The 13,238-nt window shown below is 40.1% G+C and overlaps 1 protein-coding gene across 1 annotated transcript; it reads left to right on the forward strand.

Moving 5' to 3' along the window:
• Positions 1 to 1,401: 1,401 nt before the first annotated feature.
• Positions 1,402 to 12,428, forward strand: LOC307082498 (uncharacterized protein). The gene is made up of 4 exons (XM_079746104.1): positions 1,402 to 1,518; positions 8,296 to 9,049; positions 9,233 to 9,399; positions 9,721 to 12,428. Exons 2-4 carry the CDS (start codon positions 8,396 to 8,398, stop codon positions 10,778 to 10,780), a joined length of 1,881 nt encoding a protein of 626 aa, XP_079602230.1. The 5' UTR covers positions 1,402 to 1,518; positions 8,296 to 8,395; the 3' UTR covers positions 10,781 to 12,428.
• The last annotated feature ends 810 nt before the right edge of the window (positions 12,429 to 13,238 follow it).

Raw genomic sequence — 13,238 nt, forward strand, 5'->3', positions numbered from 1 at the left:
GTTCAAACCGATCGATTGCTTGCATGGTCTTATCTGAGAGTGACAAAGACACACAGGTTATAAGGAGGGAGCATGCTTCATAATGTTTTGCAAGAGCCTGAGGTTGCATCCATCTTGTAATGTAGGCTACTGTTATCTAAGACAGTTTTCATCTTGACTTGTGCTTTGGAAGAAAGATACAGTTCAAAAGGACCCATAGGACTATTCATACACTTCACTATTTCATTACTTTAAAGGAGACATATTATACCACCAGGTGTGAGTGTGATTAGCCTTACAAGCCGTTTCGAAAATCTGCTAGATAGATGAGCAACGTTTACTTCGGTCCACTGGATAGGCTGGTAGACTGATCTATCCAGCACAGATCTAGGTGGACAAGCCAACTAGTGATGTCATATGGGGCAGATTTTTCGAAACGGCTTGTAAGACTAATCACACAAACACCTGGTGGTATAATATTTCTCCTTTAACTTAATGATATAACTTAACTAGAAAATGCATTTCTTGCAGAAAATTCGGTGAGTGCTGTAGTGCAAATTGAGGTTGAAAATATTTTTTAATAAAGCCAAATAGATTAAGACATGAAGAAACGTTAAAAGGCTTAAATCAAGTGATTGGATTTGAACAGAAGTTCAAGTCTAAATGGAGTAAACAATGTAAACATGCACACCATTTAGGAAAATGAAAATGGTTGGAAACAAATAAAGTGACAGCTAAATAAAAAGCGCAAAGCATTGCTAAAAATGCAGAAATGTAAAATGAATTGAACTCAAGAATCTCAAAGGTCAAATGTATTGCCCTGCACTGCTGGTTTGTGTGCGTGTACGTGTGTGTGTGTGTGTGTGTGTAAGAGAATAGCGAGCCGGTGCGTGATTAAAAGTAGCCCAATAGAGCGGGAAAAACAGCCCAATCTGGCAACGCTGCCTGAACGTCCTCTAAAAATAGCCCAATCTGCCGTGAAAAACTGCCTAATCTGGCAACACTGCTGAACGTTCTCAAGCTTTCCCATTGACTCCCATGTTAAAAAAAAGATAGTATTTTAAAAGTAGAATATTTTAAAAAGTATAAAATATTTAAACAATCTAAAAAGAAACGCGCGATTCCAAGCTATTCTGAACATTTAAAAATTTGAATGGAGTCTCTAGGTGAAAAATTGAGGAAGGAGATAGGTCCCAAAGTTTGTAGAGAATAAGAAAGAAAGAAAGAAAAAAAGAAAGAAAGAAAGAAAGAAAGAAAGAAAGAAAGAATAAAACTTATTAAGAACAATAGTTGTGCGCTGCATGCAGCACCCACCTAATCATTGATTAATTATTAATGAATTATGATGAGTGACTGAGTGACTAGTTGAACTCTAGTGTTTCCAGCGTTTACAAGAAGTCACATGTCTTGCGAGGAAGGGTGGGGCGCTGGCGGTCGCTGCGCCTGGGGAAGAAATTCTAATCTTTCACTTTAACAGCACACAGTAGCCTACTCGGACCTCTCACTTGGGCTCCAACTTTGTCAGACTACTTCGAACAGGTAATTATTTGATATTGCCATTTAAATTGAAGCGTGATATTCGGAGCCGAAGTGTAGTGAAACATACATATAAAATGTTGACGTAGAATAGCCTACATTTAGTTTTATTTAATTGAAATAAGGCCTTCAAGTGCCTCGGGCACTTGAATTGTTAACTGCGTTGAAATGGTCTTGGTCGGATTTTGGCCCTTTGCACATAGCCCACTAAAATAAATAAAACGGACAGAGATTATTCTATCCTATTCTTACCGTGACGTGATTCAAAAGATTTGCGATTTAAATATTCGATTCAGCTGCTCCGTGCAAGTAGACTCCCATGGAGTCTATGGCAGATAATAATAAATATAAATATAGCTCCGAGCAGCAGTGTGAGTGTCAAGCAGAATAGGACTCAATAAACTAATTTTGCTGGACAGACGTAATCGGCTGGGTGGCTACATGATCACCGTCTCAATAATTAGTGATAACGACAGCTGGTGGAATGAACTACAGCATTATGCGAGTAGGCCTACGCGTCGATGTTTACCAAATGGAAAAATGACCCCAACTAGAGGTAAGGGCGCATTACAGTCTGCCTGACAGAACAAATGACACAAATACATAGGGGTATTCGGAACAATATCCTTAACAGAGACACAATGTAAACAAGCATCCGTTCTGGAGGTGGTTCATGAAGCATTTAATCGAGTAAGAGCAGTTTATATTGTAAGTGGGCGGAATGGTAAATATAGTCATTGTTGCATTATACATTAAGTACCGCTTGTCACCACACGAGTGCAGTGTCTACCCTTTAATGAGCGCTGTTCAGCGCAACTAACATAGTGTAGTAGTGTTGTGATTGTATGCTGTATGTCAGATTTACATGATGATTTAATATGATTGATAAGTTATCAGTTTTATATAACACAGTATATGATGACCATGATTAAATGCACATGATTAGATAAAAATTTACTGACAATGTTAAAGGGATGCTGAGAACAGGCTTACTTCCTGTTTGGCGGCTTTGCTGTCAAGTTAGATTGGCTGTCACGGCCAACATTTGTTCAGCTTGGTCTGAAGATAATATATGGCAAGTTTCATGATAATTGGACATAATTTGTGGCCTGTGGATATGTAATATTGAATTTGACAACTTTCAACATGGCGGTCAAATTATCATGTTGCCATGGGAAATAATTTATTAGGAAGAGTATATGAAGAGTTCTGACAGTAACACCAGACATTGAAAATACGTTTTAAATATACTCATGTGAAGAGAGAGGAGTTAAAACACATCTTCATTAATTATAACGCCCCCTAGATGTCTATGGTCACCAAATTGTCTCAATGTCTCAAATTGTGTCTCAATGATGACGTCATGGTTCTATGTACTAAGTTTGGTTATGATATTTCAAAGGTCTGCTGAGATATTGGCTAACTTGCCTATTTGGCGTCTTCGGTCAAATTTGATTGGCTGTCCCAGCCAAATGGTTTTGAATTTGATAAATCGGTCCAATAAGTTTTATCAAGCATGGCCTGATGATCATGTCTGCCAAGATTCACTATGATTGGACAAAATTTGTGATAGGAGATGCATTTTGAAGGTTTTTGACATAAACCTTGGCTTGGATCAAGGAATCCAATGATACCTTGTTTGTGAATATTGGATGAATGGGTCGAAAGTTAGAAACATGAATGCATGTCCAACTTTGACCTGTTGGTGGCGCTAGAGCTGATGAGCTAGTGACCTCAAATTTGCTTCATGGGCTAATGGGACTGGCCTGAACCAGTGCCATAGACTCCCATGGCAGGTAAATAATAATAATAGGAATTCATACGAAAACAATAGGTTGTCTCGCTGCTTGAAACCCAATAATAAATATAACCGCAAGCGGTGATTAACGGGGTCCGAGCAAAATTAAAAGTCAAGAACAAACTAATGGAAGATATATATATAAATATAACATATAATTTTCATATTTAAGGAAAGATGTTCCACTTATAAACCTGAACTGCAGCCTCATTCACATGGTCAAAATGTCTACTGATAAGCACACAACTTCAAGGAAACTTAAAGCAAACATTTCTGAAGCAAATTAAGGGCTTTCTTCAAAGCATACACCTGAAAAATCTTTGAAATTCTGGGGAAATTAAACATTTGTAGTCAAGAACACTAACGGAAGAAATATAAATATGACAGAGTTAATTATGAAGGAAAAATGGTTAATGAAGAAGTTCCCCTTAATGCCATACTGTGTCTTGGCAGTCCGATTCTTGGAAACTAATGAGCCTGAATGTTGATTGCCTGATGAATTTCAGGTGCTGTTCAATGTTGTGTTTCTTAAATGAGTAGCAATGACATGTCATGTTCAGCTTGTTCATAATGCTCTAATCAGGATTCAAACTCTCAAGCTAAGGATCACCAGTACACGGCATTATACCGTTGAGCCACTGACATTCCTGAACTGCATGAAGCCTCATTCACATCGTGAAATATGGTGATTGATAAGCACACAACATCAAGAAAACTCCAAGCACACATTTCACAAGAGAATTAAGGGCTTTCTTAAAAGAGTGCAGATCTGAAAATTTGCACTGTTAATGGTATCCACCTAATGATAGCCGTATGGTAGTTATACAATAACAAAATGGTCATATAGGCAAAATGGGTTGAGACTGTGGACGTTTGGCTTTTCTATGAAATTGTGGGAAAAGTAAACATTTTTAGAGCAGAAGACCAGGGTGACTTATGGTATAGGCTGCAGTATGACTTTTACAGAATTTGAGGGGAGAAAAAAAAAGTTACAGAAACAATAGGGGACCAAGAAGCCTCGCTGCTCGGACCCCTAATAAGAAAACGTACGAAAACAACAGGTTGTCTCGCAGCTTCGCTCCTTGACCCCCAATTATATCATAACATAATAATTTATTTATTATTAATGAATTATAAGTGACTGCTGAGTGTCCATTAGTTGAACTCACTTTTGTTTCCAGCGTTTACAAGAAGTCACAGGTCTTGCCAAAAGGGTGGGGCGCTGCGCCTGGGGAAGAGATTGTAACTTTCACTTTAACAACACACAGTACTCGGACCTCTCACTGTGGGCTCCAACTTTGTCAGACTACTTCAAACTGGTAATTATTGGGGGTCAAGCAGTGAAGCTGCGAGACAACCATTGTTATTCTGCATTTTCCTATTTTTATTATCCTGCCATGGGAGTCTATGGCAGCCAATAGAACGCCATGGTCAAAAGTTGTGAAATTTGGCACACTGATTCAGGACAGTCCCATATTCCCTCACAGTAAACGTGAGGTCACTAACTCGTGAGCTCTAGCGCCACCAACAGGTCAAAATTAGACATGCATTCATGTTTATAACTTTTGACCCATTCATCCAATATTCACAAACAAGGTATCATTGGAATCCTTCGGCCATGCCGAGTTCAACAAACTTTTTTTCGTCGTTTTGCGCCATGATGGATTTTCCGCCATCTTGGTTTATGTCAAAAACCTTCAAAATGGATCTCCTATCACAAATTTTGTCCAATCATCTCTAAACTTGGCACAAATAATGGTCAGACCATGCGTCACGTAAGTTATCAAATAGATTCAAAACCGTTTGGCCGTGACATCCAATCAAATTCGACCGCGAAGCCGCCTAACAGGAAGTAAGCCGATTTCTCAGCAACCCTTGGACATATGATGCGTTCACATCGCTGGAAATTATGGGGAAAACGTTTTCACGACATCGGAAAGTTCGCGTGAACGACACCTCATGACGCTGTTATGATTCTACTTCCATTGGGCAACTCGGGCCAAATTTTGCTAACAGAGTTATCCAGTTGGTGACGTATGGTTTACTAGTGACGTGCATGAACATGAACGTTTAACTCAATATAAAAGAATCAACCATCATATCACATACTTTATTATTGATTGACTTTGTAATGTCTGTTGGCATGACTTTGCTCAGTTTTAAACATTGTGTACTGGTAAACCAGCTCTAGATAAGGGCAAGTGTTGCCTTCCATACAGTGGCAATACTGTATGTGCTTCTCATAAATAAAAGCAAAAGGATAGTAGGTGATAGGCATCAAGGAAATAAAGGCATGCAAACTTGAAAGTTCTGTTTAGTTCTGACTGGTTTTTATCTGATAAAAAAACCCTGCTGTGAAGAACTTTTAGATTCCCAACCGGCTCTTTCCCAAGTGCACATGAACGGTCGCTGTCGGGAACACGCGTAAGCGTCACTGGCGAGCCGTCTCGTTATCACCAGAAGAGTGAACACGCCTATATCATAACCAAACGTGGTACATAGACCCATGACATCATCATGGGGACACGCATCAAATTGGTGACCTTTGACCTCTAGGGGGCGCTGTAATTAATGAAGATGTGTTTTAACTCTTCTCTCTTCACATGAGTGTATTTCAAACTTATTGTCAATGTCTGGTGATACTGTCAGACCAACCCATATAGCTAATTAATTATTTCTCATGGAAACATCAGAATTTTGCCGCCATGTTGAAAGTTGTCAAAATCAATATTACATATCCAAAGGCCACAAATTCTGTCCAATCTTCATGAAACTTGCCCAATATGATCTTCAGACCAAGCTGAACAAATGCGTCAAACAGCTTTTTTCAAATTCAAAACACAGAAAAAAAAGAAAGCGGCTTCAATTTATTTTCATTGTGATAACCATTTGCCAATAGCTTTCATTGTAAGTGAAATGACTGCGACAGTCATGTTGCCGTCTGTTCACCAAATTTACTTAATGGAGTCCTATTCTGCTTGGCCCCCTCGTTGCTGCTCGCAGCTATATTTTGATATTGCCATCTAAATTTAAGCGTGATATTCGTAGCCGAAGTGTAGTGAAACATACATATAAAAGGTTGATGTAGTATAGGCAACATTCAGTTTTATTTAATTTAAATAAGGCCTTTATAGTTAAAGCCTTGGGCACTTGAATTGTTAACTGCGTCCCAGTATATTCATAATATCAACCCATCAGGCATCAAACAACGATAGCGACTGCAAACTTGGGGTGAAATTATGCAGTGTTGCGAGTTGGGCACCGTTGCTGGTCTTGGTCTGAGGGCGTGCTGATGACTAGGGTGCTGTGGTTTTGGGGACGAAATGCTGGGACCAGTAGTGTTTTTTTTTGTTGTGGGGGAACGCTATTTTAAAGAAGTCATCACACACAAAACAATAGTTATGTTATTATAACCCTAGAATGCCCCACCTTTCTCCAGTAAGCACTGTAGGAATCCAATCATGCCTCCAACCTCAAAGAGAGATGGGACAACATGGTTGTTGTTGCGCTTACTGTGCGTTCACAGCAAACAAGAGAGAATGCGCCCCACTTCACCAAGTACTAACGGCTGCGGCCAGCGGGAAGGCGGAGTTGGACGTCCAACCATGCCCTCATCCGGATTGGGTTGTCCCGTTCCTGCCCACATCTAGTACCTTTTTACGATGCGTTTACACCAAACGCAAAGGGGCAATACGACTCCATACGAAGTCAACGTAAAGATACATATCAGGCGACATTTGTCGCTAGAAAAACCTGCGGCAATATTTGACACCTGGCGCGGCATGAACGCCCTGGTACGGGCGAGCACGTTCACGAGGATTAAGTAGCGCGACACGTCGCTTGAGTTGAAATATTTTAACGTACAGTCACACCAAATGCCACATGTGTCGCCTGGTCACGGTGTCGCCTTAGTTTGGTCGTGCGACAAGTCATTATCCGTCGCGGTATTGATTTGTCCGAGTTTTATCACGCGACTTTAGTCGCGCGTGTATGCGGAAGTTGAACTGTTGAGTTGAATTGTTCTACCAGAGACGTCGGAGAACCCGATGCAGTCTATTCATAATATCATCCGGAGGCGCACACAGCTTTTGGCTGTGATATTATATATTTTACTATATAGATATTTATATATTAAATTGTATATTATTATATACTATTATATATATAGAGCTCCGGGAGTCGCAAACGGCAACAATCACCTCCTCCATGCTGCGGTTCACCCCGGACTGCACTGCAGGGAACAGTTGGCCGGTTTAACGCTGATTGGCTGTTATGTAGCGTTATTAGTGTTAATCCTTCTTAACAGAGTTTGCTTTGTTACCGTTACAGTGCGTTCACACCAAACGCGAAGCAAGTCAACTCAATAAGCCAGTATGCAAGGCAAGTCAACTGCGATTGTGCTCCCTTGGTTCAAAGTCAGGTACAACAGATAGCTGTAATCAAATGACAGACATATTTAAATTTGCGTTTGGTGTGAACACAGCTTTGAAGTTACAACTCAGTTAACAGTTTATATTTAACGTTTATTAACGATAACCATATGTTTCTTGAAATGTAAAATAGTTATCTAGCTAGCAAATGTTGAGTAGGGTAACATTGACAGGCTTTGACATTTAGCATTCACCGAAATTATGGGCTTTCAGTCTTCCTTCTTCTCAACCGCCGCAACCGGAACAGTTATCCTAAAATAGTATTTTCTAGGAGGCCGCAGCCGTTACCTTCTTCACTTCACCGCAAAGAGGGAGGAAGAGCAAAGTGCAGGATCAACCTCTAAGCTTTAGGACCAATGTTTCATGCCCATCAACCTGTACACTGGGATCTGACAGGGGCTAGAAAAAACATAAACTTCTCCGAACACAGACTTTCGTCGAACCGATCTATTTCATCGTAAACAACATGAAAATAAGGCTTAAAGTGCAAAAAAACGGACTATCCCTTTAACCTATCATAACCCCAACCTCCCCCTCTTGCTTTCTGTACAGACGATTATCGCACAGCATCACCTACTTTCACCTCGTCAACTCTCGGGGGGCGCTGTATGTGTAGCAGTATAAAGAAGAGGAAGGGGAAGAAACTACCACCATGGGCGACACCGCTGGCCAACTCCTCCATAAGATCCAGTCATGGCTGGAGAAGAAGGAGAATTGTGCAAAGAATCTATGGAAGCTGGTGAAAGAACTGGAGGACCTCAGAGACAAATGTAACGCCGGGGAATGCATTGGGAACACCGTATCTGTCGCAGGCGCCGCGTGTCTTCTAGGGGGCGCGGTGGCCACCTTCTGCACAGCAGGGGCTGCAGCCCCATTTCTGGGTGTGCTGGGGGCGGCGTACGTGGGTACAGGCGCAGCAATCACTGTGTCCTCCAAGCTTATCGAACACTTTGTGTCCGGCAGCACTATGGAAGATGCAAAGAAGGCGGCAAAGGAGAGCGAAGTAATTGAAGAGGAAATAATGGAACTGATAGAAAAGCTAAAGAAGGAGCGAGTGAACACTGAACTAGATGAAAGCGAATACATTGCAATGCGTATGTCTGTAGCCATGTCGGGGACGGGTCACACAGGGCGGCTCCCATATGGTTTTATTAAAGAAGCTGGTACTCTATTGGTGTTATTTAATACATTCCTAATTTTGAGCATTAAAAAACAAGGACAAATATCAACAAAGCTGGTGACAACGATAGTAATGGAACTTGCAGTCACCGGAGGAAAGTCTGCAGCTAAAGCATGTACTATGGCAGTGAGTCATTTTCAATATTTCTGTATGAATGTGTTGCATATGGCTACATTTAACTCTATAGCAAGCTTTTGAAGAAATGTCTAAACTGCATATTCTAAAACTGATATAACTGATATAACTAATATAATACAATTTGACATAATTGATGCATTTCTTTCATACATTTTTGCCATTCATTGACAGGTGGCAGGAGGGATTGGAATGGTATTCGCACTTTCGGAGTCGATTGACAGCTGGAAGGAGCTTGTCATGAAAAAGCATGTGACTGAAGCCAGCCAATCACTGAGGGACACAGCTGAAAACATTGATGAGTTCTGCAACAAACTGAGGAACAATCTTAAAAGGATTCAGTAAGATTACATAAGGATGTATCATATTAATTGAAGGATATTGATTGCAATTCTCATGCAATAGATTGGTCAGTTAGTATTTATTGTTGTAGTTGTAGTTGAAGTTGTACATACCAATTGAGCACAAAATCCACATTTTGGTTCAACCTAAAGTGGTGTAGTGTAGTATTATGAATGTAACAAACTGGGTGTCGGCGGAAATGACCCGTTTTCCATCATTCATTAGTGGTTGTCCTGACAGAGAGGGTATGGCGGAGATACCGCAAATTTGGTTGATTAAATTACCCTGTAAATTCACATCTTCCTATTGTTCATTCTAAGGGAGGCAATTGAACAGACGAAGCAGCAGACGAAGCAGCAGACGAAGCAGCAGACGAACAACCATCAAGGAAACCAGAGTAATCAGAACCAGTCAACAAACAACCATCAAGGAAACCAGAGTAATCAGAAGCATTCAACCAACAACAATCATGGAAAAAAGAAAAATCAGAACCAGCAGCCCAATAGCAGTCCAGGGGATGATGATGATGAGGACAAGCAGCAGAACAACAGGGGGCATTCGGACATCCAGTTGACGGACAACGACGAGGAGAGTGACAGCGATGAGGAGAGAGACAGCAATGAAGAAGGCTATTTGTGTATGGGACTGCTCAATGTCAGGTCCATGACCCAAAAGGCTAATGTGGTATCGGAAGTCATCAGACAGCACAATTTGGACGTCTTTCTCACCACGGAGACCTGGTTAAGGCCTCGCAATTTCAGGACAGTGCTCCAGAACGCTTGTCCCCCTAACTTTGTATTCCACCATCAGGCCAGACAGGGAGGCAGAAGAGGCGGCGGCGTGGCCATCCAACACAGGGATGCATACCTCAGCGAAGAGATAAGGTTTCCTTTCTTTATGCCGTTTGAGTATGTGGCCGTGGTCCTGGAAAACAACCAGTGGGAGGTTCCCGTCCTCCTGGTCAACGTGTACTTTCCTCCGGGTTACACCAGGCCAGAATTTCACCAGTTTGTATTCGACTTCAACATGCTGCTGAATGATTTGAATGCATGGGGGTATAACCACGTCATCTTCACGGGTGATTTCAATATCCACTTGGACAATGGCATGCAGTCCTCTGCCATTGAGTTTCATTCGATGTTACATGTGAGGGATCTGGAGCTACATGTCAACCAGCCAACGCACAGAAATGGACGTACACTGGACCTGGTCTTCACCTGGAATGTGGATATTACCAACGTTAGATATATCATCGTTGAGTACTCCGATCATTTGATGATTACCTTCACAGCCATTCCGGTGGCGCCCAACACAAAAAAGAAACTAAGAAAAAAAAACAAAAAAGAAAAACCGTTGAGTTGGTATTTTAAGTTCAGTTAGTAAATTATACGTGAATATAACAAATTATAGATGTAGTCTCTATTGCAGGCAGAAAACTTTTGAGCATATATTTACCCCATGCTTTGAATGTATCCACTTCTGATATTAAGACATTTTGAATCAACCGCCTTTATAGAGTAATACTTTATTAGTCATAATTTTCAAATATCCAAAGTAAATCATAGATACATGATAGATAGATGGATGTTTTTTTGGTTCTGAACTCAAGGTCAATTAAATCGGACATATATCTTACATCGAAAAAAAAATCTTGAACTTGTATCATTGGAATTTATGTAAGGAAGTTGGATTTGACACTATTAAGGGTGTCAAGGACCATAGCATTGTGGCTTATTAATAAATATTCCACACTTATCTTAAATTTGAATAGTGTGAACGGCTTATCAGCGCGAGCTAGCCCGAGCTTCCAGACCTGTCGCCAGTGAGCAGCCTGCTCAGCTGACACCAGGGCAACTCTCCTACGAGCTCAGTCTCTCCTGGACTTCTCTGCTGAGCTGCGACGACGGTCTCTTTCACCAGCAGCGCTAGGACCGCGCTGCCACGGCGTGGACGAGGACGACGACCAGCGCTAGCGATGAGTTTTCTTTGTTGCGCATCGGCGCGAAGCGGCCAACATGTTTTAGGCCCCACCGCTCCCAAGCGACGCTACAGGCCTGCAACGTTGCCTCTGACGCTGACGTGGGTTTGGTATCTATTGCATTTCGTGTGATTTATTTAGTTTTATGCCGGCTTAGTTTTACGTCTGAAAAGGGGGTAATATTGTATTGAACTGTGTTTCATTTCCCTTGGAATTGAACTTTCAATTTAAAGCTAATATTTTATGTGTCAAGGTGAATGTATGTTTGGTAATTAATATATTTCTATATAAATTGTCTAAACTGAATGATCTTGAATATTTGCATGTTATTGGGTGTTTTGATATTGATAACACTATCAGAGAGTTAAGCAAATGGTTAAGGGGTAAAGATAGTAATTTAATAAAAAGTTAAAATTCATTAAAGGAACAAACATTAGTATTGCATTAAGCTGCATACATTTAGTGCATTAATTAACATTAGAGAGTGATCTCGCACAGAAAAGAATTCGGGAGCGCACCTCAGTATCGATAGCTAAGGGCAGCTAGGGGGCGCTACACTTATTATTGCTTATGAAAAAATCTGTAATTCAAACATGCAGTATGTAAATATTCTACTTCTATTTACTCCATCAAAAATATCCGAAGTAGAACGTTTTTCAAGAATAAAACTTGCCAATCAAGCAGAAAATCCGTCCATGGACTGTCCTCTGATTTATATAGCTATTGCATGCAACATGAGGCTGCTATTGGGAAAATCTTTGTAAAGGTTAAGCCGAATAAGCCTGATATTTTTGTTTTATTCTTTTTCGAAAATATGTTCTGCTTGCTAAGGGAATCCACAAAGGTGGTTTATATTTAAGATTGTATTGTTTGAGGTTTTAACATGATTATTATTATTATTATTATTATTATTATCTAAGTGTGGCTTTAGTTGTGTATGAACAAGGAAATCAAACTTTCAATTGAGTTGATGGCTAGGCTGCCTGGATGCATTTTCATTTAGCGTTTTTTTTTTAGCAACAATAAAAGCAACTGAGTATTATTGCATTATATCGTTTACATTTTTTGTGCAAATCCTCATTTTGGTTGACATTTTTTAAACCCATTTCATATATAGTAAAAGACGATTATACATTTTGGCTCAGTGTCGATAAACCCTATTTTTCATGCAGATTATTGCACATTAGTTAGTAAAGCTATTAGATAGACACAATGATCATAAAGTAGGAGTTTGTCTGTGTGTATGTAATAACATGTATATGTAATGACCTCAACCCAGTCTCACACCAAAATGTAGTATAACTTATGTTGGTCCACAGCAGAAAAGATAGTGTTTTTACAATAACGGCTATAAAAATGGCCTCTAAAAGGCCACCTTTCTTTAGGCAACGTAACGTGACAAAAAAAACATGGCGGAAATATTCTCATTGGAAAATGCAATATTTTAAATAGATTCGGCATTAAAATGGGTTTTGATAACATTTCTAGCTTTCCTAATATTCGTTCAGTGGTTGTATATGACGTTTAGTTAGTTTTTTTGAAAAAAAAACTATTGTTCTTTGTATATTTTCAGTTGGTCTCATTGGCTTACATTGAGCCTAGAGCGTGAGGACATTCTAGATGACGCTGTAGCCCAGGGTGGCTATCACGAAAGCTAACCATTTCGGACGCTGCAGAGCCTAAACTACGTCAATGTTTAACCTTAACCTTAAACAGTTAAATTATTTTGTGTTACTGGCACAAAAATTATTAATAGATTGGAATTATGATGTTATATATTGGGCCTTTGTGTGTTGGGAACCTCATTTTCTTTATTTTAATTATGCATGAACAAAGTTTAAATACAAACAAAGTTTAAAT

This window comes from Pollachius pollachius (assembly GCF_949987615.1).
Source record: "Pollachius pollachius genome assembly, chromosome: 11".
Taxonomy (NCBI): Eukaryota; Metazoa; Chordata; class Actinopteri; order Gadiformes; family Gadidae; genus Pollachius; species Pollachius pollachius.

Coding starts and splice junctions, on each gene's coding strand:
- LOC307082498 (XM_079746104.1), top strand. CDS start 8,396: ATGGGCGACACCGCTGGCCAACTCCTCCATAAGATCCAGTCATGGCTG. Junction 9,050..9,232: donor CTAAAGCATGTACTATGGCA/GTGAGTCATTTT, acceptor ATTCATTGACAG/GTGGCAGGAGGGATTGGAAT. Junction 9,400..9,720: donor AACAATCTTAAAAGGATTCA/GTAAGATTACAT, acceptor GTTCATTCTAAG/GGAGGCAATTGAACAGACGA.